The 26,134-nt window shown below is 37.1% G+C and overlaps 1 protein-coding gene across 1 annotated transcript in view; it reads left to right on the top strand.

The window, feature by feature from the left end:
• The window catches only part of ADARB2 (adenosine deaminase RNA specific B2 (inactive)), a 210,587-nt gene extending 186,825 nt beyond the window's left edge, over positions 1-23,762 (top strand). Inside the window, exons 8-10 of the mRNA XM_031940240.1 lie at positions 140-321; positions 16,235-16,413; positions 18,837-23,762. Coding sequence (XP_031796100.1) covers positions 140-321; positions 16,235-16,413; positions 18,837-19,013 — 538 coding nt within the window. The 3' untranslated portion in view covers positions 19,014-23,762. The remainder of the gene's footprint in view (positions 1-139; positions 322-16,234; positions 16,414-18,836) is intronic.
• The last annotated feature ends 2,372 nt before the right edge of the window (positions 23,763-26,134 follow it).

Genomic DNA, 26,134 nt, shown 5'->3' with positions numbered 1-26,134 from the left:
TAGAAAAAAAAATCAGCAGCAGCAGCATTTTGCAAAATGAACTGGTTTGAAACGTGACTGAGCTGCTTCTTGCACTCAATTCTTCTTGCACAGGCCAATGGGGTTGCTTTTGACTTTTTTTTTCTTTTTCCCCAACCAGATGGAACATTCTTGGATTGCAAGGAGCTCTCCTCAGTCACTTCATTGAGCCTATCTACTTGCATAGTATTGTGGTGGGGAGCCTACATCACACTGGTCACCTTTCCAGGGTAATGAGTCACAGAATAGAAGACATTGGTCAGCTGCCGACTTCCTACCGGCATAATCGGCCCCTCCTCAGTGGTAAGAAAATACCTGCTTGAAGGACAAAGGATTTCTTTTCCTGTTCATAATTGTGTTGGATGCTGGCCCTGTTTTTATTTCTCAAATAAAAATGGTGTGGCTTTAGACCACAGAACGTGTTAGGGGTTGATAATTAAGTGGAGAGAGCAAGTAATGGTTCAAATAAATTTTCAGAATTGACAACAGAACCAAATTAAGGAACTTCTGAATCTAAGAAAAATAGCATTTGAGAGTTGTTATTAAGAAGAGGAACTGTCAAATCAAACCATCAAACTATGGTTGTAAGTAGGATTTCTTAAACCACTCCTGGGTTTTTTTTTCCAAATAGTATAACTCAAGGCACTAATAACTATTAGTTATTATTTACAAGTTTGTGTCAGACAATAACCATCTTCCCTCTTCTATGATTCTAGGACAAATACTAGTTAGCATTATCCCAAGAGCTTTTGGGGGTGATCTCAGTAACAAGGAGCATATGTTAAAGAATCCCATGCTTTTTGTAGGGTTCTATACTGAATCACACCATAGGAAAACTTCACTGGAATAAACTCCCCAAAAAATAAAAATATCTGCTTTTAATCATGAAAGTAAGCATGGTCAGAAAATGTGGTAAATGTTGGGACCATCCTTCTACCAGTCTAAACATCAGACAATGGATTCACAATACTTCATTAGCCTGTAATCAAGATTTTTCCAGCTTGATGAGATCTGTCAGAGAATGGTATCCAACAACAAAAGCCTTCAAAAAGTCAGGGTCATCTGAACACTATGATAAGAAGGCATCAAAAGACTTCATGGAAGCTCTCTTTCAAAAGCTGATAACATTCGCCCTCATCCAATTCTTTCTGCTTATGGTTTTTAGAACTGAAAAAAATTTTTGTGTATTAATTAACACGTTAAAGTAGCTAAATGTTCTTAAAAGGAATGAACTAGAGTTCGTCACATTTCAAGTGATTTGAATTATGGAACCAAAACCAAAATTATGCTACTCTCTACCAACTAGGTCATTAACATATAGAATATATTATCCAATTTAAAAATAGCATATATATGTATAATATGGATAACATATATATTTATAAATTGTACATATTATATGAGACATATGTGCTATTTATAATATACTGTATAACATAGGTATGTATTATATGTAATATGTACACATCACACAATATGTACATGTTATATATAATATATATAAATAATCTGGTTAGTGGAGAAATTGGTGAAAATCTTCTAACAGAATCTAATTAGTAGAAATATTCTCATTTAAATGGTTTCATTTAGGAGATAATTAATTCTAGGTGCTCATTCTCTTCCTCAGAGGCACCATTAATAATAATTTTTTTTAAAAGAACTCTAGCAGATATCCAATACTAGGCATCCAAAAAATTTAAACCTCTATAGCAATTAATGATTGGAAATAATAAAGGAATGGGAGAAGATATCATGTAAGTATCAGTGATTTCATCATTAAGGCAAGACTGGTTTTTTACACAATCCATCATGAAAATATTTTTTTAAATAAACAGCTGCTTGGCACTAAGTAGACAAAACATTTCTCTCTTTTGGCATCACATAAACAAGGTAATAGAAGGAAGATGGAAGGAAGAGCAAGTTGAGGTTTTGCATCTGACCAGCTATGTGATCTTGGACAAGTGACTCAACTTTAATTTCTTCCTCTAAAAAAATGGAGATAACAAATACCTGTTTAATTCTGTGGGTGTGAAAGTGATTTCCAGATTTAAAAGCAAGATATCAATGAAAAGTGCTATTATTATTCAGAAGCATAATGTATTAGCTTTATCATTCTGAGTGTAACTATTAACCAAGAACAACGTCATTTTAAAATTGGAGTAACTCCAAACAGATGTTTTTTTTTAAATCCAAATATAAAGGGAATAATATTTAAATCTTAAGATTGAGTAATTGAGGGAGTCCTGTGGAAATAAATTTTCTGCATTTTTTTGTTGACTACAAGGAGAAGAATTTTTTTAAACCTGTTATTTTTTCCCCGCTTAAAGGAGATCTTTTTATATTGTTGTTTTATATTTACATATCACTTTCATACATGTAACTTTATTTTAGTCTTATGATAACCTTTCTAAGGTAGTCACAGTAGATTTTAACCTATTTTTATGAAGAGGTTCAGATAGATCATGTGATTGGCTCTGAGATATACAGATAGTAAATAGCTGTTAAGACAAGAACCCAGATTCTGGTATCTGAGTCCTGGGCCAGTCTCCATCCTAGCATATTACCTTAACTTATAAAGTCATTATCAACACTAAAGTTAAATAATATCCTAAACTATTATTGATTCCAGGAAATGGTTTGCCATAATAGAAAGAGTATTAGACAGTGTCAGGAAAACTTACGGGACTCTGAATAAGTGACTTAACTTCTCAGCTTCTTCAAGAGAGAGAATAATAATAGTATCTACCTCATAGGATCATCACAAGAATCAGATGAGATTAAATAGACATATAGACAGATAGCACTTTTCAAGTCTTAAAGTGCTAGATGAGCTATTATGATAATGATGCTTTGTACTAAGTACAAAAGCAGTGACTCTGCTGCAAATCCAGGACAGTGGGGGGTGGGGGGGGTGAGAACAGAACTTCTCCCAAAATTACAAGTTAACATATGTATATGTGAGTAACATTGTTTTTTGCCTCACTATACTAAAATATTCTCAGACCTGTATGTGCATCTTATGATGCAATCCTCACCTGCTGATTGTATGTAATATATGCCATGTCTTACTGTGAGTTTACCATGATCTTCTTGGTAGTTGAGGGAAGAGGGGAAGTTCCTATCCAATATGCAAGGGGTGTTATTTCCTTTTCCTTGATATCATAAAAATAATATTGTAAGGAAAGCTATTTTGAAATTATAGACAAAACAAAAGATCATCTCTAATCAAAATAGGCACCAACACTCCATTAATTTGAGGACCATGATAACTGGTCTCTCTAAATAGGATGCATTTTAAATGAGTTTTTAAAATTAGCTACAGATTGATCTTCAAGCTACTTTCTTGAAAAGTTGTGTATGAAATAAGTATTTGTCATATTGAATCATTTTCAGGGTAACTGTTATTTAACTTTAGGGATATTTTAAAGTTGGTTATCAAAGGTAACCCCCAAAAATCACCCAAAAGAATTATAACAATTACTTTAAAGAGAATTCTGCTTTTGTCAATGGGGGGGGAGGGAGCGGGAATGCACTCATTTTTATACAAAACCCTGCAAGAAGTTGGTCAAATGGATACCCATCTCACATAGGCTTACAGGATTATGATTAGAAAAGATTTTAGAAATCATGTGGTACAAACCTGCTATAGATTTTACATGAGAAAATAGACACCCACTTAGTGATTTGTCCAAAGTCATAATCCTTTGTCTCTTTTTATGATCTTGGATATCTACTTAAAGAAGTTAACAAACACCAGAGTTAATTTTCCATTTCAACTGGAATTCTCTTTGATTACATAGGACTAAAATGTTTAAGTCACCTCCATGTTGAAGCCATCATTTCAGATGGCTAGTAGACTCTTTAAGTGGATGAGACTCTAGAAAGGGTTTATTTTCATAAATTTGAAAGTAATGGACAATTTTTTATTTTTTCTTAATAAAGTTGCTCCCAGCCTTCCAAGTAGAGTTCCTCTGTTAACCCCATATTTATCTAAATTAATAAGTGACTAATGAACAAGGAATTTCTGATTACTGTTACCTGAAAAGAATAATATCAAACACTTGCAAAGCACTTTATAATATCTCATTTGGTCTTCTCAAGAACCTGGTGATTTAAGTCCTTTTTTCCCCATTTCACAGATAACAAAAACAAGGATAGTAAAGGTTAAGTGCTTGCTTACAGAATTACTCAGCTTAAGAAGCCACTGAGAAGGGATTTGAATTGAGGTCTCCCTGACTCAAAAGTTTGGAGTTTTATCTACAACACATGCAGAACTGCCTCCCCTAAACTTCATCCAATTTTTTTCTTTTACAAAAGATCTGTGGCGTTGACAGAAATAAAACTGGTTTTGAAACTACTTCTGTCAAGCTACAGACTAAAAGCCCCCCAGGAAAGTCTGGAAGAAGTGAGGTGGACCTCTAATTGCATAAGTAAAAATAGGAATTGTCAAACTGGTCTTTAGAATTATATTCAAAGATGAGGTAGAGATCAATCAAATCTCATCACTGCTTGCTAATTACATGAAATAGGAAAAATGTTCAGGAGACAAAAAAGGCCAAAAAAAATCCATCTTATTTGAAAGGGAGGGAAGAGCAAAAGAGATAGTGACAGAGAGAAAAAAAGAAAATTAGAGAAAAAGGAGAGAGACAAAAACAAAATGTATTAAGAACTTATGTGCCAGGCACTGTGCTCCAGCATTGGAAGTACAAATATAAACAAGCAAGACAGTCCTTGCTCTTACAAAACTTACATTCTAATGTTCTTAACATTCTTACATTCTAACAAATAAAGGATAACTGGAAGTGGGGACATATAGTCAATTCCACCTCTTCCCCAGTGAAGCCCTGACTCATTCCTAGAATCATGCTGGGCTCTGATGGGCTAATTTTAGCAACATTCTTGCCCAAATCCAGACCTTCACCACACCATCTCTACCCACGTCCATACCGTCAACCACCCAACCCAATCCATCACCAATCAGACTCAAATCTATCTTTGTAGACTAGATTCCCATTGCTTTGCCTCAGGCACTCTACATTCTAGCCAAACTTTACTTACTGCTTCCTATACCAGAAAGAATAGTTGTCATTAGTTTAGTGTCAACATAGCAGGTAGTTTGTAGTGGAATACTGGAGTACATGTACTCCAGGGATCCATATTTGGCCTTATACAATTAAAGATTTTTTAATCTATATCTTAAATTAGGGCTTCTTAAGCTTTTTCTACTCATGGCTCTTTTTCATGAGAGAAATTTTTACATGACCCTTGTATAGAGTTATACAAAATAGGTATACAAATCAAACATTTATTGATAATAAATTATAATTCCATGACTACCACATTCAGTTATGAGACCCCAAGTGGAATCACAATATTATACTGTGAGATGCAGCATCCAAAAAGCTAATGGAATCTTGGATTTAGAATTAGGAGGGGCAGAGCTTCCAGAAACATGGGAATGATAATCTCACTGTACTCTGCCCTTGTCACATATCATTTGGAATATCATATTTAGTTCTAAATTTTTGCTATCAGAGTTTGGTTTATTTTTAAGAAAAGAAGTCTGAGATTATGGAGGGAGATAGATATGTTCAACTATTTGAAGGGCTATCATATAGGAGAGCCAGAAGCACTGGGAATGTCAAAAAGGCCAATTTAAGCTTGATGTCAGGTAAAAACTTGCTAACAAGAAGAGCTATCTAAAAGTAGACTTGGAAAAGAAAATGGCCAACCACTTTGCCAAGAAAATCCCAATGAGATCAGAAAAAGTTAGATACAACTAAAAATGACTGAATGACAAAAAGTAAACTAACTTCTGGAAGTGGTGGATTCCCATTCCTTAGATGCCTCCAATCAGAAGCAGAGTACATTCTTACATGTATGAATCAGACTGGATTACGACTGATGTTCCTTTCAATTCTCAAATTCCATGATTCTGTGGATGTTCCTTTTCCCACTACTTAGCCTTTGACTATATTGTCCTCCAGGTCTGGGATGCCCTCCCTCCTCATCTCTGACTCTTCAAGAGCCAGTTCAAAATTCTCTAATTTCCTTCCACACTCTCATCAAGCACAACTTTTTACATGAATTCTTTAACTCCCTACTATTAGTCCCCCCCAAAAAAATGCTTTCCAATCACCTTGTATATACTATAAATAGTATTCATTCATGTTCATACCTATTGTCTCTAATAAAATGTAAGTTACTTAAGGGAATATGTTTTGTTTTTATTTTAGGTACTCGAATTTCAAGTACAGTCCCTGACAAATAGTTAGACATTGAATAAATCATTGCTTAATTCTATAATTCTAGTTCTAGTCTTCTGAGAAAATCAACCATTTAATAAGGTCTTTAGTGTACTGACAGACTCTAATGCTAAAATACTTATCACCATCTCTTTTATATACCAAAGAATCCTATATCCTATTCCAAAATAAGGCCTTTTGATTAAGCTCATGTTGAAAGACTTTTGTTTTGCACATTATAGAATCCTAGAGCCAAGGAGGTGAAAAAAAAGATTCCAGAGATCACAGGCTCAGTCCTTCTGTGACCTCCTCTAGGCGTCTCAAATGTCACTTTAAATTGTCCGTAGCTTTGTGCATCTTATATTTTGAACTCTGATATAATGAGAAACAACTAATTTCCATCAACTTTTAAAAACAATTCTCTCCTGCCAAAGCCCTTCTGCTCCATATCTTTTGAAATTATGATGAGCCACATGGGAGCTAAGAATCATGTTACTAACAGGCTGGAAAATGAAAAATGCATTTCTCTCCTGCTACTACTTACCGAACAGCCCTGCAAGCTTGTGCATTGTTGAGATGTGGAGGGTAAAGAGACAGAGTCATTTATCATTTTGTACGAGATCCCTTTTCCTGGAACTAAGAAAATCTTCAACACATCAGTGTTGGACTGCACTCTTATTAGATGCTCATGCACCTAGCATCAGTAATTCTGCTACTGTCATTGATATGAGTTTTATAAAAATTCACAGCCTTACTATTGATAGCAGGTATAATAAAGGCACATTTATCCTAGTAGTATACATGTCTCTTCCCTCAAAAACCCTGTATTCCTTTCTAATTAGATTAGAAGCACTTGCTTTGGTCCACTAGCATTTATTAAGTACCTACTATATGCCAAACAGTGTTAAGAACTTGGGATACAAGGAAAGACAACAACAATAATAATAGTCCTGTTCTAAGAATACTGGCTATAGGGTTAGGAAATCTGGATTCAAATGCTGTCAGATCTGTACTAGATGGGCATAATGTTTATCAGTCAAGAAGTATTTATATAGTTCCCAATGTGTGCCAGGCACTATATGCTGGGCACAATAAATACAAAGGCAAAAAAAGGAAAGGAAGGAAGGAAAAAAGGAAAGGCCAATCAATAGACTTAGGCTGAAAAATGTCATCTGCACATAGAGAGAGAATTATGGAGACTGAATGTAGATTAAAGCATAATGGGGGGGGGGAGGAAGCAAGAAAGGAAAGGAGGGAGGGAGGCAGGAAGAAAGAGAAAGGGAAGGAGGGAGTGAAGGAGGGAAAGAGGGAAGGAAAGATGGAAAGAGGGAAAGGGGGAAGGAAAGGAGGAAAGGTAAAAGGAAGGAAATGTGGAAGGGAGAAGGGAGGGAGAGAAGAGGAGGGATGAAGAGAAGGAAGAAGGGAGGAAAAAGTGGGAAAAATTCCTGCTCTGACTGCACTTACATTCTGTCTGGGTTGAGAATGCATATAGCTAAGTAGATATAAAATAGGCATACCAAAAAGTGTGTGCCTGTGTCTATGTCTCTGTGTGTGGAAGGAGAGACAGAGATGAGGGAGGGAGGGACAAACTGGCTCTGAAGGAAATCAGGAAAGGGCTAGGCCCTTCCTGGGCTTTTTGTGAGGTGGAAATGAGAAAAAATGCATTTCAGGTATGAGAGAATAGACATGCCTATATGTGAAGAACAGAGAGAAGTCCAGTCTGGCTGAACCATGGAGTATGGGCAGGAGACCAATGTGGCTCGACATATAAATTGGATCCAGGATTCTAAAGGCAAGGTAGCTAGGTGGCTCAGTGGATAGAGTGAGAGGGTCAATCTGGCCTCAGACACTTGTTAACTATATGACCCTGGGCAAGTCACTTAATCCTGTGTGTGTCGTTTCCTCATTTGTAAAATGAACTAAGAAATGGCAAATCACTCCAGTATCTTGGCCTATGAAACCCCAAATGGATTCACAAAGAGACATGGCTGAAAAAAACCTGAACAACAACAAAAATTCTAATGGCAAAAGGGCAGTATGGGACTGAAAAGAGGCACTTAAATGGTCAGCTCTGCCAATAAGGAAAATCACTTTGGCAGCTGTGTGGAGGATGGAGTGGAATAGAGCAGTGGTCCCCAAAATGTAGTCCAAAGAATTGTTGGGGTCTCTGAAATTTTCAGAGGGTCTACAAATTCAAAATTATTTTTTATTTCTAATATAGTAAATAGTTATAAATATAACCCATGTGAACAAAAACTCTTTGAACAGATCCTCGATAGTTTTTTAACAACATGAATATACTGAGAATAAAGGTTTGAGAACCACTGGAGTAGGGAAAGACAAATCAAGTAGATTAAAAAAAGAGGCCATATCCAGATTTTTGGAAACAATTATAGTTAAGTGTCACACAGCTAGTAATTTTCTGAGGTTGGAATTTGAACTCGAATCCTCCTGATTCAAGGACTGGTGCTTTATTCAACCAGCTGTCCCAGAAAGAAGGGAGGATTATTTCTTGACTAAGATATCTACCAATATCATTTTCATGCCTGGGAACATACTGTTTATCCATCGGCAGATAATGATGCAGGTTGTTTCATTGTGTGTAGTCTGCATGTTCCTGAAATAAGGACAAGGATGGTGTCTAGACTAGTGATTTCATTGCTAGAATGAACTCCCAGGTGAGGAAACTCCCTCTACAAATGCAAATTGGCACTCTCAGCAATTTATCATCTCAGAATGTTGAGCAGCGCTCAATTTAACTTAAACTATGGATCATGACCCTTAGGGGTAACTGAATTTGGAAAGTCTCAAAAAAAATTGGCTATAGTAAAAGGTTTCTGAACTAAGTGACCAAAAATTAATTCAAAATACAAATGCATAAGGAGCCCAAGGGTTTCTGGCAGCACATGCCCATGTTGCATTGCACAACTTCACAACAGCCTTAATTCTAAGCACACAACATGTGAATATTGTGCATGACGAGCACTGCCAGAAACACCTTGGCTCAAATTCAGAATTGAATCGTGTAAAAATTTCTCCGTCAAAAAGGAGTAACAAATGGAAAAGGTTTAAGGATCCCTGCCCTAAAGAACATGGGAGAGAAAGCAATTTCTCCTTAAGTCACATATCTTATAAATGTTAGAAGGATTTGAACCCAGGGTTTTCTAACTTCAAAACCAGCTCACTGTCCTCTACAACACACTGTCTCTCAGCATGAAATGTGTCATGTAAATTGAATTTTGGTGAATTGGATTATACTTTAAATATACAAAGAAAGCTCATAAGTTAATAGAAACTTACAGTGAATCTTTTATAACAAACCTGTTAGCAACAGAAATGATCATTACCAAGTGATTTATTTCTTTTTGCAATTGTATTTTTATAGACTGGGTTTTTTTCTATATATAAAACAATACAACAGCCATTTATTATATATCCTTTGTGTGGAACAAGGTTATTTTAAAGGAAACTACATTCTTGTTTATTTGTCTACTCCTATCAGCCAATATTTTAAAGCGTAGCTATCCAACAATGAATGTTTTTCATATGTGATCTGTGGGATTCATCTCCATATTTTAATGTCTCATTTTGTCAAATCATAGAATTTTAAAGTTAGAAAAGACCTATAATTCCACCCTCCATTTCACTGGTTCTTTGGTTCCTCAATATGACTAGGCAGGTTGCCTTCCTTGAATTTTACCAATTTGGAATTGTCTTCTTCCTGGTTCCAGGCTATGGTGAAAATGGTACAGAACTGCTTTGCCTAGACAGAACAGGGCCACCCTGAGGGAACCTTGCCCCTGGAGTGTTTGTAGGAGAGTAGCTAACACATCTGCGCAGCATTTCACATGCTTTCATGTTTCATTTAAAACCTCACAATATCCAGTGGAGTAGACAAAGCAATGGTTTTAGCGATTTGGCCAAGATCATGGAGCAACTTGGTATCTGAGGAAGAAAAAGGCCGAGTCTTCATATCCTAATTCAAGGTCTTTTTCTGCCACCATGAAACTTAAAGTGCCTGATTAACAAGCTAAAGTCTATAGAGAAATGCCATAATACTGAGGCCCCAATTAAATATTTTATAATTCTATTTCATATATGAAATAATTACTTGTAGAGCATTACTTGGAAATTAACACACACATAAATTTGTTGATTTATTTTTAGCCTTATGTGTTTGTTCATATAGCAAGCTTTTAATAAATGAATATATAGATGTTTCTCTATAAATGAATTAAAAAGCATTTATTAAGTGTCTGCTGTAAATAGGTACTGTCCTAAGCATTTTACAAATATTATATTATTACATTTGATCCTGACAACAATCCTGAAGAATAGTAGCTACCATTATTCTCATTTTACAAATGCAGGAAACTGAGATTAAGTCACTTGCCTAGAGTCACATAGTCAATAATATTTAAGGTAAGAGATAAACTTAGGTTTTCCAAAATCCAGGTCCCATACTCTATCCACTATTCTATCTCACTGCTGAGTTTTAACAATTTTCTCCAATTTTGTTCAGCAGCACATGAATAGGAACAGAAATAGCAGAAGGCTGGAGTTTGGAAAAGCAAGATATTTTATAGAATAGATAAACTAGGGATTCAAGGGAATAGTATTAAGTAAAACATGATTCACTGGGGGATCAAGATAGGAAAGGGAAGAGATTTAGCCAATGCATAGGATTACCATCTGGGGAAAAACTTAAGAGGTGAAAGATTATGGAACTCAGAAAAGACAAAGAATAAAGTTTAGACTTACAGACAGAGGGTAGGGTAGAAAGACAACAGACTATGATCAAATAAGGGAATTTTAGAGTTCCTGAACATAGATATGAAACATTTGAGGGTGATGGCAAGATCAAAGGTATGACTGTCTATGTGAGTAATTGCAGTGGTGTGGAGGAATAGGTCACAGGAAATGACTAAGTTGAAGAACTGAGAGGTTAGGTATTTGAGGGACCATATCTATCTATCTATACACACACACACATATATATATATACATATATATATATATATATATATAGAGAGAGAGAGAGAGAGAGAGAGAGAGAGAAACTGTGGAAGAGAGAATTATTATAAGACTGCCATTGAGCTCATTGAGAGAAGGAGAATATCCTAGAGGTCAGTAGATAATAGCCACAAGGATCTTGACTGAATAATAAATATGTATTGAATGAGCCTCAAAGAAGAAGAGGTTACTGAATGATGGTGGGGAGGGAAAATCTAGAAGTGATAACGATAATGGAGGTATACCATGGTGACAAGGGAGTCTGGAGTATGACTGAAATTATACCCAGAGAAGGGTAGCCAAGGAAGTAATGTTACTAAGGAGAGAGAACTAGATCTCAGACTGTACACAAAGATGGAGGAAGTAAGAATGGCAAAAGTTTAAGATAAAAGCCAGTTATCTATGGAACAGCCATTCCTGGGAGCATAGTGGAAGGGATGAGTCCTTTTTAAGTGGGAGTCAGTGAAGGATGAGGAAACAGGGTTGGAACAATGATGACTAAATGTTCAGAATCTCGGGTATTGGGTGGAATTATATTATCCATTGAAGAATGTATTCAGGCAAGATTTTATCCATAGAGGATCATTGTTGGATAGAGATTTCCCTCAGCATGTAAGGGGGGAAGGGAAAGAAATTGCAAGGAGACTACCCAGGAAACAGTAACATAGATCTTATGGAGCTATACTTGACCAGACAAAATGTCATATATTTGATTCATATAAGTAATTCGCAATATGTGTGTATAGCCTTTAGCTACTGGTATCTCTGAGTAATAATGATAACTCACAAATCTGAAGCACTCGAAAATTTTCAAAGCATTTTCCTCAAAAACCAGTTGATGAGGTCAGTAATCCAAGTATTATCTTGATTTAACTTAATGAGGAAAATGAGTTTTTGAGACTGTGAATGGTTTGCCCAAGGTCAGACAGTAAGTATTGAGCCTCACACCCATTCCAATTCTGTTAGAGCACTCTAAAGAACAAAGTGTCATTCAAGCGAACGAGGAAGAAGTCCTGGCACATTAGCTATGCTTTCCATGCCCTCTGAACTTGTCACCTTTCTCCCACTAACCTGCTTTTCTTTCATTGTTCTCCTTGCCATCCTTTCAGACACCTGCTTTCCCCGCTCCCTACCTTCCATGATTCTGCAAGCATGGGGGGGTAGAGGACCTGACAGTTCTAAAGAGAGAGGTGGCTGTTTTTTGGAAAGAAATTCTTCTTCAGTGGAGCAGCTGGATCCCTTCCCAGTGGCACAGAGAAAGAGTCATGATCCAGAGCCACAGTGGTTTCATTCAGTAGTCCAGTAAAATAGTGCAAAAAAAGGAGGGCAAAAGGAGGAAGGGAAGAAAGGAGGGACAAAGGGATAGTTTGCAAGAACACTGAGAAGGACTGTATTTGACTCTGGAGAATTGAATTTTCTTTTCAGTCCAAAATGAGCAACCCAATTAAGGGGTCCCAGATGGCACAGCCAGGCTCTGTGAACCAGTGCTCTGGCCCAGCCCCTACAGGGGTAGGCAGAGTGGGGGCGGTGAAAGAGGGAGGGCTGTTTCTCTTGGTCCCTGCTCGCCTGGCTGCAGTTCAGAGTCGATTCTCAGTATCCCTAGTCATCCCTGACCTCGGGGATTGGCTCCTCTTGACAAGGCAGCTCTTGCCCAGTAGAACAGTCAGCAGCTGCCAAGGTGCCAGATCGGCTTCCCTTCCTCAGCTCCAAGGGCTTAGTAGCTGCCACAGTAAATCAGTTCAAGAAAAAGAAAAGTAGTCCACAGAAATAATAGCAGCCTAGGTCTGTTTTCTCAGGACAGTGACCCCTGCAAGGGCATCCTTCAATTTCCTAGGCAGACTCAGAAAAAAGGGACAAGCAGCATAATACAGTGTCTGGGCAGATGAAGATAAGCATAAATCCTACCCAAAAAGTCTCCGGGAGGGCAGTCTGATGTCGCAAAAAGTGCAAATGCAGTCAGAAGGTCTGGATTCAAATACTAGCATTATAATTGATGTGATATGTGACTGGACAAGTGACTTAACTTGGAAGCCAAACACATAGCTGAATGGAAAGAGCACTGGATTTGTTTGGAATCAAAAGATCTGGGTTCAAATGCTGATTTTGCAAATCTGGAACATATCACTTCCCTGCACTGGAAAATCACTTTTCTTATTTATCAAAAAAAAAAAAAAATAGTCGGGGAAAGACTTTTCTTTAAGGTATCCAAAGTTCCATAATATTTTCTATAACATTGTAAATGCCTTCTCTCCCATTCTGAAACTAGTTATCTACTGTAGCTCTGTAAAAATGAGAGGCTTTGAGAAAGGGGGCAGAAATCTGACATTACACAATATGAAGGAAGAAGGCAAGGTAAAAGTATCAAGTTCCTGGTCATCTGAGAAATCACTCCTTACTGCCTAAATGCTCCCACTTTTCTTACTACTTAAGTCATTTCCTCTGAAAGTTACAAAGGCTGTGCCTATGCTGGCACCCACTTAAAATTTTCCTGTAGGCCAAGAGCAACTCGCATCCCAGTCTGAGGTTGGCTGTAGCAACCCAGCGCAAGCATCATGTGCAAGCATTGCAGACATACTAAGAATTAAGACTATGCAAGTCCAATTTGGGATTCCAGGCTAATTCAGAAGCCCCTACCAGCTGCTTAGGACTTGGAAAAATCACCAGCTGGTGGAAACTGGCATATAAGAAGCAGGTATCAGTGCTTCTAAAGCTTAGTTCATCTCTACTTTTCAGTCATTGCACCAGAACCCACTTATTGGATTTGCCTTTCCAAGGCTTTCACTCCCTCATTCTACATGATTATTACTCAATGAATCATTGACTACAGAGTTTATATGCACATATAACTCTGGCACACATCACATGTGTGTTTGCCTTGTCATTCCAGATAAACTTTAAGTTTCTTAAGTACAAAAGCCATGCCTTTTGTTTTTTATATGCCCTTCCCAGCCCCTATTCTCAGATGCTTCACACAATAATAAGAACAAAAGAGGTAATCAAGATATTTGCAGAAAGTGGTTGTGGTACTATGGAAGGAACACTCACTCTGGATTCAAAGAACCTGAATTTCAGCCCATTCTTTATTACCTTGTGATCTTAGACAATTCAATTAATCTGTCAGAGCCTGTTTCATCACATGTAAAATGAGTAGGTTGGATTGGACCACACTGAAAGGCCCCTCTAATTCTAAATCCCTGAGCTAGTGTTGATATATCTTTTGTTCATGTTTTTTGCACACAGCTTCCTAAAATTGTTTTCATTTTTTTAGCATGAGGCTATCCTTGCATTATTAGTCATAACGAGAACAAATCTTTTAAAAAATAATGTTTATTAAAATGGCTCATCTTTTCATGGAGATTAACCCTTGTATGCTAGAAAGTTTGGCTATTAGATCTCAAGATCTGGAAAGGTCCCAAGTGACCTTTCCCAGTGACAGTCTATGTTTCCTTTGTAAGAACTGACCAAGCTGAGCTCAGACAACTCGTCACTAACATGGAAGAGCAAATTATAAATACAAATATATAAATTGTAAAAAGGGATGGAAGCTATATTTATAGAGAAAATATATATTTATGAACAAAAATTAATAAGCATTTATTAAATTCCACATGTCAAACACATTATAACTCCTTGGTGTGTACTACTATCTTATATAACACTGTTATGTCTATTATATATATACAATTATATTAATTACAGGCATAATATATAAATATAGCAAATGGTGAACTATAATAATTATATGAATATATACATAAATATTAATTATAATAAACAACATAAAATTAATATGGATATATTCTAAATATGCTATAATAAGCATAATTTTAATAAATGCTAGTACATATTGATACTTTCTTGAGTTGCTATCAGTATCTTCTTGATGTTCTCCAAGATAAAATACAAACTCCTCATCTTGGCATTTAAAGTACTACATAGTCTGACTCCAATCTACTTTCCCAGATTTATTTTACATTCTCTTCTTCCAAATATTCTTTGTTCTAGTCAAACTGCCATACTCAATATTCCCTAAACTCAGTATTCCATCTCCCACCCTCGTGACTCTGGACAAGCTGAGACCCATTCCTGGAATGCATCTCCTTCCTTCCTCTGAAAACCCTTACTTTGCTTCAAGATACAGCTCATGTGCCATCCTCTCTAGGAAGCCTTTCCTGATCTCCTTAATTTTTAGCCTTTGTATTTTCTCCTCTAATTAGGATCATAAACTAATGCATTTACCTGATACCCAACCTTCCACTACCATCCCCCGAGTTGAATTTAAATTTCCTTGTATGGTTGGACTTTTCTTCATTCTATGTCGTAGAACTCCCAGTGCATCGCATATAGTAGGGCCTCAATAAATATTTATTAAATAAAAGATGGTTTTTCTTTCTTAATTGGTAAAACAATGATCTAAACATGTAACAAGTTGTAAATATAAGGATTAAAGACTACATATTTCAAGATTCTAGGGTCATAAGAACTGAATTAAACATAGAAGGCATTTAATTCAATTCCTTTGTTTTATAAATGCAGAAACACTCAGAGTGATTCATGGCATAGATAATTGTCAAAAGCAGGATTTGAATTCAGATCATTTGAAACTAGATCAGGGGGTTTTCTGTTGTACCACTGGTGCTGTTCAGTCATTCAGTCACATCCAACTCTTTGTGACCTTATGGGCCATACTATCCAAGTGGGTTTTATGGTTTGCCATTTTCGTCTCCAGTGGATTAAGACAATTTCAGTGTCTTGTCCAGGATTTGAGTCCAGATTGGAACTCAGGTTCTGATTCCAGACCCAATGGCTCTATCCCCTGAGCCTTCTATTTGCCCTGTTGGACCATACCATTCCCAATGTAACATGCCATTGCACATTTATTATTTTCTGCTTGTTATGCTCTTTGGAGGCTCTTTTAAAGCCAGGAAATGCTCTGATGCCTTATTCTCTTTTGACAGGAGTGAGTAATGCTGAGCTGCGCCAGCCAGGAAAATCTCCCCAATTCAGCGTGAACTGGATTATGGGTAATGCAGACCTGGAGGTTATAAATGCTACCACAGGGAAGAGAAATTGTGGAAGTTCATCCCGGCTCTGCAAACATGTGCTCTCTGCCCGATGGGCAAAACTGTATGGAAAGGTAAGCCATGTGTTTGCCGGTGCCCTTAGACTCAATGTCATACTCCATAGGCTACTTCCAATAGTCCTACTTAGGAAACAGTGAGATCCACTGCTCTGTGATCAGTTCTGGTTTTCATTTCCTTCCTCACCAATGGTCTAAACCAATAAAAATCTCCATTCTTCCCCTCCTTTAAAACTATGCATTTTGCCTCAAGAAGGGAATGCTCCATTTTAGAGCTTTAAGATTGTATAATTGGGCTTTCAAGCACACAAACAACCAACAATTCCCCCGTAAAACCATCAAACTATATTTTTGTGGTTCATCCAATAGCTAGACTGAATTGTCTGCCATACATAGTACCCAACACCAGGGCAGCAGAAAACAAGACAACTGCTCTGGCATCCCTATCTCAGAAGTCTAGGTGGAAGAAACACTTCATCTTCCTTATCTAAGCACTGAATTTGAATGACAAAGGCAGAAAACCTTTTCCTTATGTCCCAGATCATATTTAAGATTATAGCCCTCTCCTTTTCAAAGCCCTTAAATCATATGTGCTGATGGCCGAGTCTCCTAGTTTTAAACTCACCTAGATACAAGGGACCATCAAACCATCCAAAAGGATCCTTGTGGGCCACATATTTACATGTTTTTAATTACTATATCAACACATTAAAAGCAAGTAGGAACTAGGTTTTTATGTGGTTTAGGCTGCACTCAGGACTGTTGTGGGCCCAAGCAGCTTGCAGACCACATGTCTGACACTTTTGCCCTAGAACAACCAAGGTGACAGTCTATAATGAACTTGACATTAGATGCTACAAAACTGGTGAAGAGTGAGAGTAGTTTAGACATCTGATAACAGAAATCTCAAGGATTCCCCCTCTTCTGACCTACTGCTTGGGAACCTACTAAAAGAAAAAGAGAAAGAAAGGAATTCTTCAAACTCAGGGAAAAATCAGATTCCTGAAACCAGAATTCAGCATATGGTACCTTTAAAATCAGACCCTTTTTTATATCAACCATTTTTATAACAGTTTTTTCAATAACCTTTTTTCTTGATTAGTTATCACTATTAGGATTATATAGAGATTATTTTCAAAGCAGCATCAGATTAAATATTCATAATCTTTTTTTTTTAAATTAGGGACAAAAATACATATTCCTTTGGCTGCTTATAAAATTATGCTACCTCTGCTCTTTAAAGGGTTCATATTCTATCATAAGATATGATATAAAGGACAAAGTATTAGTATTTTATTTAGCAAGCCTGAATCCCATTCCCAGCTCTGCCTCTAATGCTTCAATTCTGGGTCTTATTTTTCCTCAACTTTAAAATAAGAGAATGGAACTGAATCAGTGATCTCAAACCCAAGAATCCATGGATAGGACTACTTGTAAAATTCATATAGTGGAGCAAAAAGTATCCAAACTTCAAGATTATATGCAATCTGAATTTGAGATCAAAAGGCTATATATTTTTTATGTTCCTTTTTTATCTCTAAAATCAAGAACTTTGGGTCTGTGCTGGATTTATCTGTTGGCAGGTTTCCTGTAAGTTACAAGATTTGGGCTGTTTACAACCATTAACATATATAAGCTTTGTGGGTATTTGGGGATCGAGTTTTTGGTTTTTTTTTCCTTTCCTATAATGTCAAAGATGTACTGTTGGATCAACTAAGTTAAGACTTTGGTAGGTCATAGGGAGTCATTGATTTTGTCCTCTTACAAAACAAAAGATGCTTTCTTTTCCTGCACATGCTTGGGGTGATATTGGACTGCGAACACGTGTGTTTGTCTCCAAAGATTGTTTCTGGCAGACACTTCAGTTTGGCTTTCTAATGAGCATTTGCCCAGAACTAGCCCAAGGCCCTCCCCATTCCTTCATTTCCCTCCTCCTCCAACCTCCCAGCACTGGATGCTGGCATGAAGCCCTGCTGTTTGGATCCATGTCCTATGCTGATTTCATAGTGCTGCCATTATACCTTGAAATTCAAAGGAGGAAAAGTCATGTTTTGAATTGTCTGAATTTCTTGATTTAAAGGAAGCTCTTATTTCACTTTTAAGGCTCTGTTTTAAAAAATTCTTTCCACCTCTTCTTTTTTCCATCCATCCCTACCGCATTCCCATCATCAAACACCTACCACCTTAGCAGAAAAGCCATTTGTTTTAGCCTTTCATTGCAATAACGTCTGCTTAAACAAAGGCTCCTTGAACAACTGGGCTTGCCAGAAAGGGGCCTGCCAGGCACAGCTCTCTTGTACAGTTATCTCTTTAATATTTTACAATGTTTTTGGTTTTTTTAAGGGCAAACACCCAGGGATCCCTGTGAGTTTGCTACTTATGAAATTCATGGGAAAAATTACTCAGCTGTTCAGAGCCCCTCACCCCTAGCCCAGCTCCATTCTGTTGGCTTATTTGTTTCTCTGATTTCTGTTTTGCAGCTGAGCACACGGATCCCAAGCCATGGAGATGCGCCATCAGTGTACTGCGAAGCCAAACTGGTGGCCCAGACTTACCAGTCTGTTAAACAGCAGCTGTTTAAAGCATTTCAGAAAGCAGGTCTGGGCACCTGGGTGAGGAAACCCCCAGAGCAAGACCAATTTCTACTAACTGTATAAATCATTAGACTCCTTTGCTACTCAACCAGATTGAAACAAGTGGAGAAGGCCAGGGCAGGACAAGTGAGCTAAACAAAGGGATTGTGCTGATCAATTTTCCCTTTTAGGTCCCAGAAAGACATACAAGCAAAGCGTACTGTATTTGAATGAGACCCAAAAATATGGCTTTGGAAACCATCGCTTCTCATTGCCAACACCCTGCTATGGTTGTGAATGCCCAGATTCCTGTCTGGCATACGTGAGTGCCACTGAGGGATGCCATGTTCCTCCATGTCTTTCCTTGGAGATGATTCTGGGTGTGATTCCTACCTAGGGTTCTAGGGTAACAGGCACAGTTTAAAAAAAAAGAAGTACCAAACTAATCCTAGTTGAAACTGAACTCGGGTACCGCCAATATCCCCACTCTTCCCCAAACTTTCCAAATAAGCCAAAAGTGGAGAAGAAATCCACTTTCTAGCGAGTGCCATCTCTATAATGGTGGAGATACACAAGACCAAAAGCAAATTTTCCAATTATAGTATACAAGTCCTCCATGAACCCTCTTTCACAATATAATTTTAAGTGACTTGTAAAGATAAATCTAGCATATAGCATTCATCTCTATTTGGTCTGCTCAAATGCCTGAAATTCTATCTTTTGAGAGTCACTGCATTAAGTTAAAGGCATCTTCATGAGGTTTGAAATAAAATAAAAATCCCCCCAAAAGGAATAATACATTAATCTAATACCTATTAACACCCTCACCGTGATTAGTGTATCAGAAAACTAAGTTAATCTTATAACAGGCAGAGCTGGGACCCAAGATAGGCAAGTTTGAAGTATGAAGGAGGGTTCAGAAAAGACTGAGAGCTTGGGATATTGTCTTAAGGAACATAACTTCTTAAGGCATTTCAAAATAGAATAATTTGGTAGGGAGACTGGCAGGGACATGGGACGTTGAGTTATAGGCTCATGAGCTGCTGCTTATGTTACTGCTTACCAGATTTACTCTATGGATAAAATGTCTCAGTTCTGCTATTAATTCAACCATGTGAGCTTGAGCTAGACATTTCTCTTCTCTTCATCTCAGTTGCCTGGAATCTATAAAAGGAAAAAAAAACAAGTCATCTCTGAGATCATCAGATGATCTCTGAGGTCCCTTCAGTCCAAGGGGCAGCACAAGGGCAGCAAAGGAAGGATGGACACTGAAAGGAGAAGAGTGGAAGTCCTAAAATGTCATTTTCACAAGAATTGCGCACGTCACAATAATCTGCTGGATTGACTCTGGACTTCAGTTCATTCAATCAACCACCATTTATACTAAGTATGTCCTATATACTAAGACCAGTAACAAATGCTGAAAATGCAAAATCAAAAGCAAAATGGCTTCTATTTTCAAGGTACATTCCTTGGGAGAAAACTTGTTCAACACAGAAGTGAATTTAAATGTATGCAAAGTAAAAACAAAGTAATAGGGATGGTGGGTGGTACCTGGGGGGTTAAGAGAAGCTTCAAGATAGGGGGAAGTGTAATCAAAACTGGAGCTACATACAAATCAATGGTTGCCTCATGATACAGAACCGCCTCCAAACCAAGAAGCAATCACCCTATTCCTGGATCCCAATGTTTTTCTGAGAGGCTAGAAATCCAACTATAACCATGCATTTAATGATCATTTACTAAGCACCTAGTCTTTGCTACACAGTTTGACATTAAGGGCTTACAAAGATGAGTAAGACATGGTCTCTGCCCTCAGGGAGCTTGTAGTCTAGTAAGAAAGATAAAATGTGTATGCAAATAACTATAATACACAATAAGATTTAGCAATGCAATAAAACAGATATAACATGCAAATGGAATTTGAATGAGGTGATGATCTCTTCTGGATGGGAAGAATTTATAGAGAAGTTTGGATTTGAATTGTGTCTAAAGGTACTAATGTCCCATAGACTCAGGGTCACAGGATTAGAACATTGTATCCCACAGTCATAGACAATTGCCTATATTGCTGATGCTTATGACTCTCCATTTATGTCTCCAAAGTCCTATATGTATCAATAACTCACCATGTGACCTTGAGGAAGTGACCATTTCTCTGAACATCAGTTTTCTCATCTGTAAAATTTGGACTAATTGATCTCAGAGGTCTCTTCCAGGTCTAACAGTTCATGATTCTAAAAAGCTTAGAGACTTCTGAGCAGTACACTAAGACAAGGTCTACATGGCACAGAAGGTTATGAACGATTGATAATTACATGGTGAATTCAGGTAGCCATCAATGATGATTTTTATTCCGTCTGGCCTTCATCCCATCCCCCAACATTTGCAGCTTTTAAAACAGAGCTGATAGATCTGAGAATGAGAAAGCAAAATCAAATTTTGAATAATTCATCTCCCCATAATGAAAAGGAGAATACAGGAGGGCAATAAAGTCAAATGGTCTGCATTATCCATTATCTTTGCCACCTGAATTCACCATTTAATTTCATATCGCTTTGTGCTAACCATGCCTTGCCAATGATAATGAATCCAAGTTATATGTTTTTAGAGAACATAGAAAAAAAAAAAAAAAGATCTTGGTTTCCAGTGCCGATGCATTCCTCCTCTGATCTATGTGACCTGTTGCTGAAGTCTCCATAGTACATTGACATCTTCCACTTAATAACATACACTGATTCCTTGTCACCAAGGAAAGCATCCCTCTCATGCTTTTCCTTGCCAAGTCTAAAAGTCACAAAGCTGGAGGGATCACTTACAAACCATTTCACTGTAGCTGAACACAATGACAAAACAGCACCCCTCATCTCAGCTTTGTTTGTCTACTCTCAGAACCATTCCTCGTGGCCAATGTATATTATCAAGTCTTTTAGATTTGGTTTTTCCTTTTTCCCCATAGAAAGAATTTTGAGATCTCAAATTTTTGTTTCCTTTTTTATTGTAGTGATTCTCTTCAAATCTGTATATATACATATCTATGTCATGCTGCTACTGACTTGTGATGAGTGTCTTGTTGTTCCTCCAAAATGTGAAGCTAACTTACTTTTCAAACATGTAGCTCATGTTTTTTCCATATAATTTACTTTTTATGAGGAAATGTTCTTATCAATAAAGTTAAATTCTTTTTTAAAAATATATACATATATATATATAGCATTTACCATGTCTGGAGAGCCATATGAAGTAAAGACATAATATACTGATGCCCAGAATAGAATAGTTGCAGTATTTTGATGAGCTCCTATTTTTAGATTACAAATTTCAAGCTGTGTCTATAGTATTTGTTTTCTAAAAAAGAAAAAAATTAAATTCATTTGAATTTTATTGTAATAAATAAATAAGATGTTTTAGTTTAGGGTAAGAGAGATTCCTCTTGAAGAAATCTTGCCAATAACACATCCTATCTGAATTGCCCAAAATAAAAAATATAACACTTTCTAACCAAAATTAATGAATAATTAGAAAAAGTCCTTTTGGGGAGGGGCCAGGTGATAGAGCAATTCAATTGCTGTGTTAATCTTCTTTGGGTTCACTTTATGCATCTTTGGTGAGTGTCTGCTGTTTTTCCAGTAGGATCCAATGTCTACATCCCAGATTACTGCTCAGGATAATCCATTGGTCAATACATTTCTTCTGGGAATCCCTAAAACAGGAGCATGACCTTATAGGAAAAAACTATATGAGGAGCAGAAAGAGCTCCCGTAGGGGCCTCTGGGAAATTGTTAGCTTTCTACTACCACCACTGCTTGTATCTTTTCTCCTTTTCTCTCTTTATCCTTTTGGTCCATGATTCAACTTAATGGAAACAACACTGGATCTAGAGTCTGAAGACAAAAGTTTTATTCCCAGCTCTCCTAATTACTAGATGTGTGACCTGAACCTTTCTGATACTTAGTTTACTCATCTGTAAAATAGGACAATAAAAGTGTACTACCTACCTCACAGGGTTGTTGTGAGGATCAAACAAGATAATTTAAACTGTAAAGTACCATATCAATGTGCCCTTCCATTTCTTTATTCTCCTTCCTCTTTCTTTTCCCTCCTCATGAACTGTTCTATATTTTTTTCCTATAGCCCCTAAGAGGTATACCCACAAGTGTTTACTAATTTAGGACTAAATTCTGCCCTTGATCCTGTGTACCTATCCAGCCAGAAAAGCTGGGATTAACTGGTTCTGGCTGATCAGAAGACTTATTTGCAATGAGACATTACAAGGGAAGGTAGACTGCAGACAGAAGATTGAGTATTCAAATAAAACATCTTAAGGCATCTCCTTATTTTAAAGTGTGGGATTCTGAACGATCCTATCTAATAAAAAGACTTGATGATGACCCCATTCCCTTACCTCATCTCACCTAGACACTAGGTTTCTAACATTCTTTAGAATAAGCAGCCACCCCAAACCCAGGAAACCATATCCCAGCAGTTAACTGTAAGCATACAACATTTTTTGAAGCAAAAGGACCTTACCCAATAGTAATTCTTAAACGAAGGTATGTACATAAAAGCATGACTGAATGGCAATACTGTACCAATGGGTGTACATTTGTAATATTTGTAAAAAAAAAAAAAAAACAAAACAAAAAAAAAACAAAACCTAAAACAACAAAACCACAAAGAAACCTGAATTTACACATGTGAATTTGCTGCTAAGTTCTGTAAATTGCACTTCAGTGATACCTGATAAGTGAATGTTTCTGTTAAGTGAATAAAAATCCCAAGTAAAATTGTTCTTTCCTGGATTGTGAGGCCTTCTTCATCTTGGATGTGTTCTAGCAATTCTGAGCTCTTTAGTTTCAGGATTCACCAAGACTCTTCTAATTCTAAGGGAATGGCAGCCAGGTAAGAGGCCCCCAGGTCAACTGTCCTGTAGGATCCAATGTCTACATCCCAGATTACTGCTCAGGATAATCCATTGGTCAATACATTTCTTCTGGGAATCCCTAAAACAGGAGCATGACCTTATAGGAAAAAACTATATGAGGAGCAGAAAGAGCTCCCGTAGGGGCCTCTGGGAAATTGTTAGCTTTCTACTACCACCACTGCTTGTATCTTTTCTCCTTTTCTCTCTTTATCCTTTTGGTCCATGATTCAACTTAATGGAAACAACACTGGATCTAGAGTCTGAAGACAAAAATTTTATTCCCAGCTCTCCTAATTACTAGATGTGTGACCTGAACCTTTCTGATACTTAGTTTACTCATCTGTAAAATAGGACAATAAAAGTGTACTACCTACCTCACAGGGTTGTTGTGCCTGTGAGCACACTCCTGCCACTCACTAGCTATCTTATTTTAGCCACATTGGCTCCCTTTCAGACTTCCTGTTTCCTCACCCTCAGGATACTAAAGTTGGACTAATTCACTTCCCAGGTCCATTACATTTCTGTTATCCATGATACCATGCCTATATCTAAAAAAAGCACCCATACTTGATAATATGTTTCTCAATAAATTCTGGTTTCCAAATTGTTAGTCATTCAGAAGTCCCTTTTGCCAGTTTAGCCAATAGCATCTCATGAAAAGTTTGAGTTGAGAGGTCAGTAGTCATGGATTCTTACCCTAGCTCAGTAACTCATTAATCAAAGATCTTAAAACAAGCTATCTAATTTGATTTTATTATCTGTAAAATGGAGATAACGCCCTCTTTCTCACCCAGGTGTTATATGTTGCTCACTTTCTCTTTATGATAAAGTGTTCGGAAAAGCCTATACAGACCTTATGCAGCACCTTGGAAAGTAAAACCCCACACAGATGTTAGTTATTTTTGTCCCCTGACAAAACTGGATTTTCCAAAAATTAATGCATTCCTCTTAGGCCGTAAATGAAATTGTGTATTTCCATCAGTTTTAACCCCTCTTACACAGTTTACCTTTCAAGTTGTATGTTTGAGTTATATAGAATATATGGTATATATAGAATATCTCTACCACCACCTCTAAAAATAAAACAAAAACAAAAACACTCAGATGAATTTGCACTACATGATCCTCTATCATCCCAACTGTAGTTGGATGTCCAGTGGGATAACCCATACTTCTGATAGGCCTTAAAATTGAGGGAGGGAGCAGCTAGGTGGTGCAATAAATAGATTACCCTGATGTCAGGAGGAACTAAGTTCAAATCCAGTCTCACACACATAATAGCTGTGTGACCCTGGAAAAGTCACTTAACCCTGACTACCCTCAAAAAAAAAAAAAAAAAAAAAAGACTGAAGAAAAACAAAGTCTTAATTTTCTAATTACCAGAGAGTTAGACCTTACAATATTTTGAAGTAAGCAAATAGAGGAGTGCTTTAAAAAGTGATCTAAAGGATTCTGAAAAGGTCCCTGATACAAAATTATCTCTTTCTCTATTATAATGATTAGACTTATATTATCAGGAATTCACTTTCAAGGACTCTACTTATCAGTTTTTAAATGTCCACTATTAAAAGGCAAACAGAGCTGAATATGACCCTGGAGATCAGTTCAACCTCCTTAATTTACAAATAAGGAAACTGAGACCCAGTATGGTTAAAAGACTTTCCCAATGCCAAACAGGGGTAGAATTTACAACTTCTGGAATGATTGTAAAGAAAATAATCCAAGCAAGAAGAAAGCCAATCAGAACTCAAAGGACAAAGGGTAACAGGGAGTTTTCTTAGCATGACCTCATCAAAGAGGATAGATTGAGAATCAGAAAGACCAAGTTCCAATTCTAGCTCTGTCTGTAACTATCCTTCTTAACTCTGGGCAATTAATAAGCTTTTATTAAGTCTCAGTTTCCTAATGTGTGAAATAATAGGATCAGGCAAGCTGATCTCTAAGGTTCAAATTCTTCCATTCTTTGATTTTTCCCTCTGTAATACAGGTCAGACTGTAGACTTTGGAGGGTAGCCAATCTTGTCTTCTTCATCTGTTGCCACCAGCCCTCCTTTGGCCTGGAAGAATGACAGATTTTCTTACCCCTTAAACTGTCTTAGTCTAAGTACAGATATTTCCCTTATGTCTCTATTTATCCAAAATGGAAGTCAGAGTTTTTTACAATTCAGCTAAACCATGAAGAAGGAAAAAATAAAAATAAGTTGCACTGACAGACACAGAAATAATGTCTCAGAACCCAGGGATTTTAAAGCAGGAGACAGCATGGTACAGAGGAAAGGAT

This window comes from Sarcophilus harrisii, chromosome 5 (genome assembly GCF_902635505.1).
Source record: "Sarcophilus harrisii chromosome 5, mSarHar1.11, whole genome shotgun sequence".
NCBI classification, from domain to species: Eukaryota; Metazoa; Chordata; class Mammalia; order Dasyuromorphia; family Dasyuridae; genus Sarcophilus; species Sarcophilus harrisii.
This window is presented reverse-complemented; position numbering and strand designations above follow the sequence as displayed.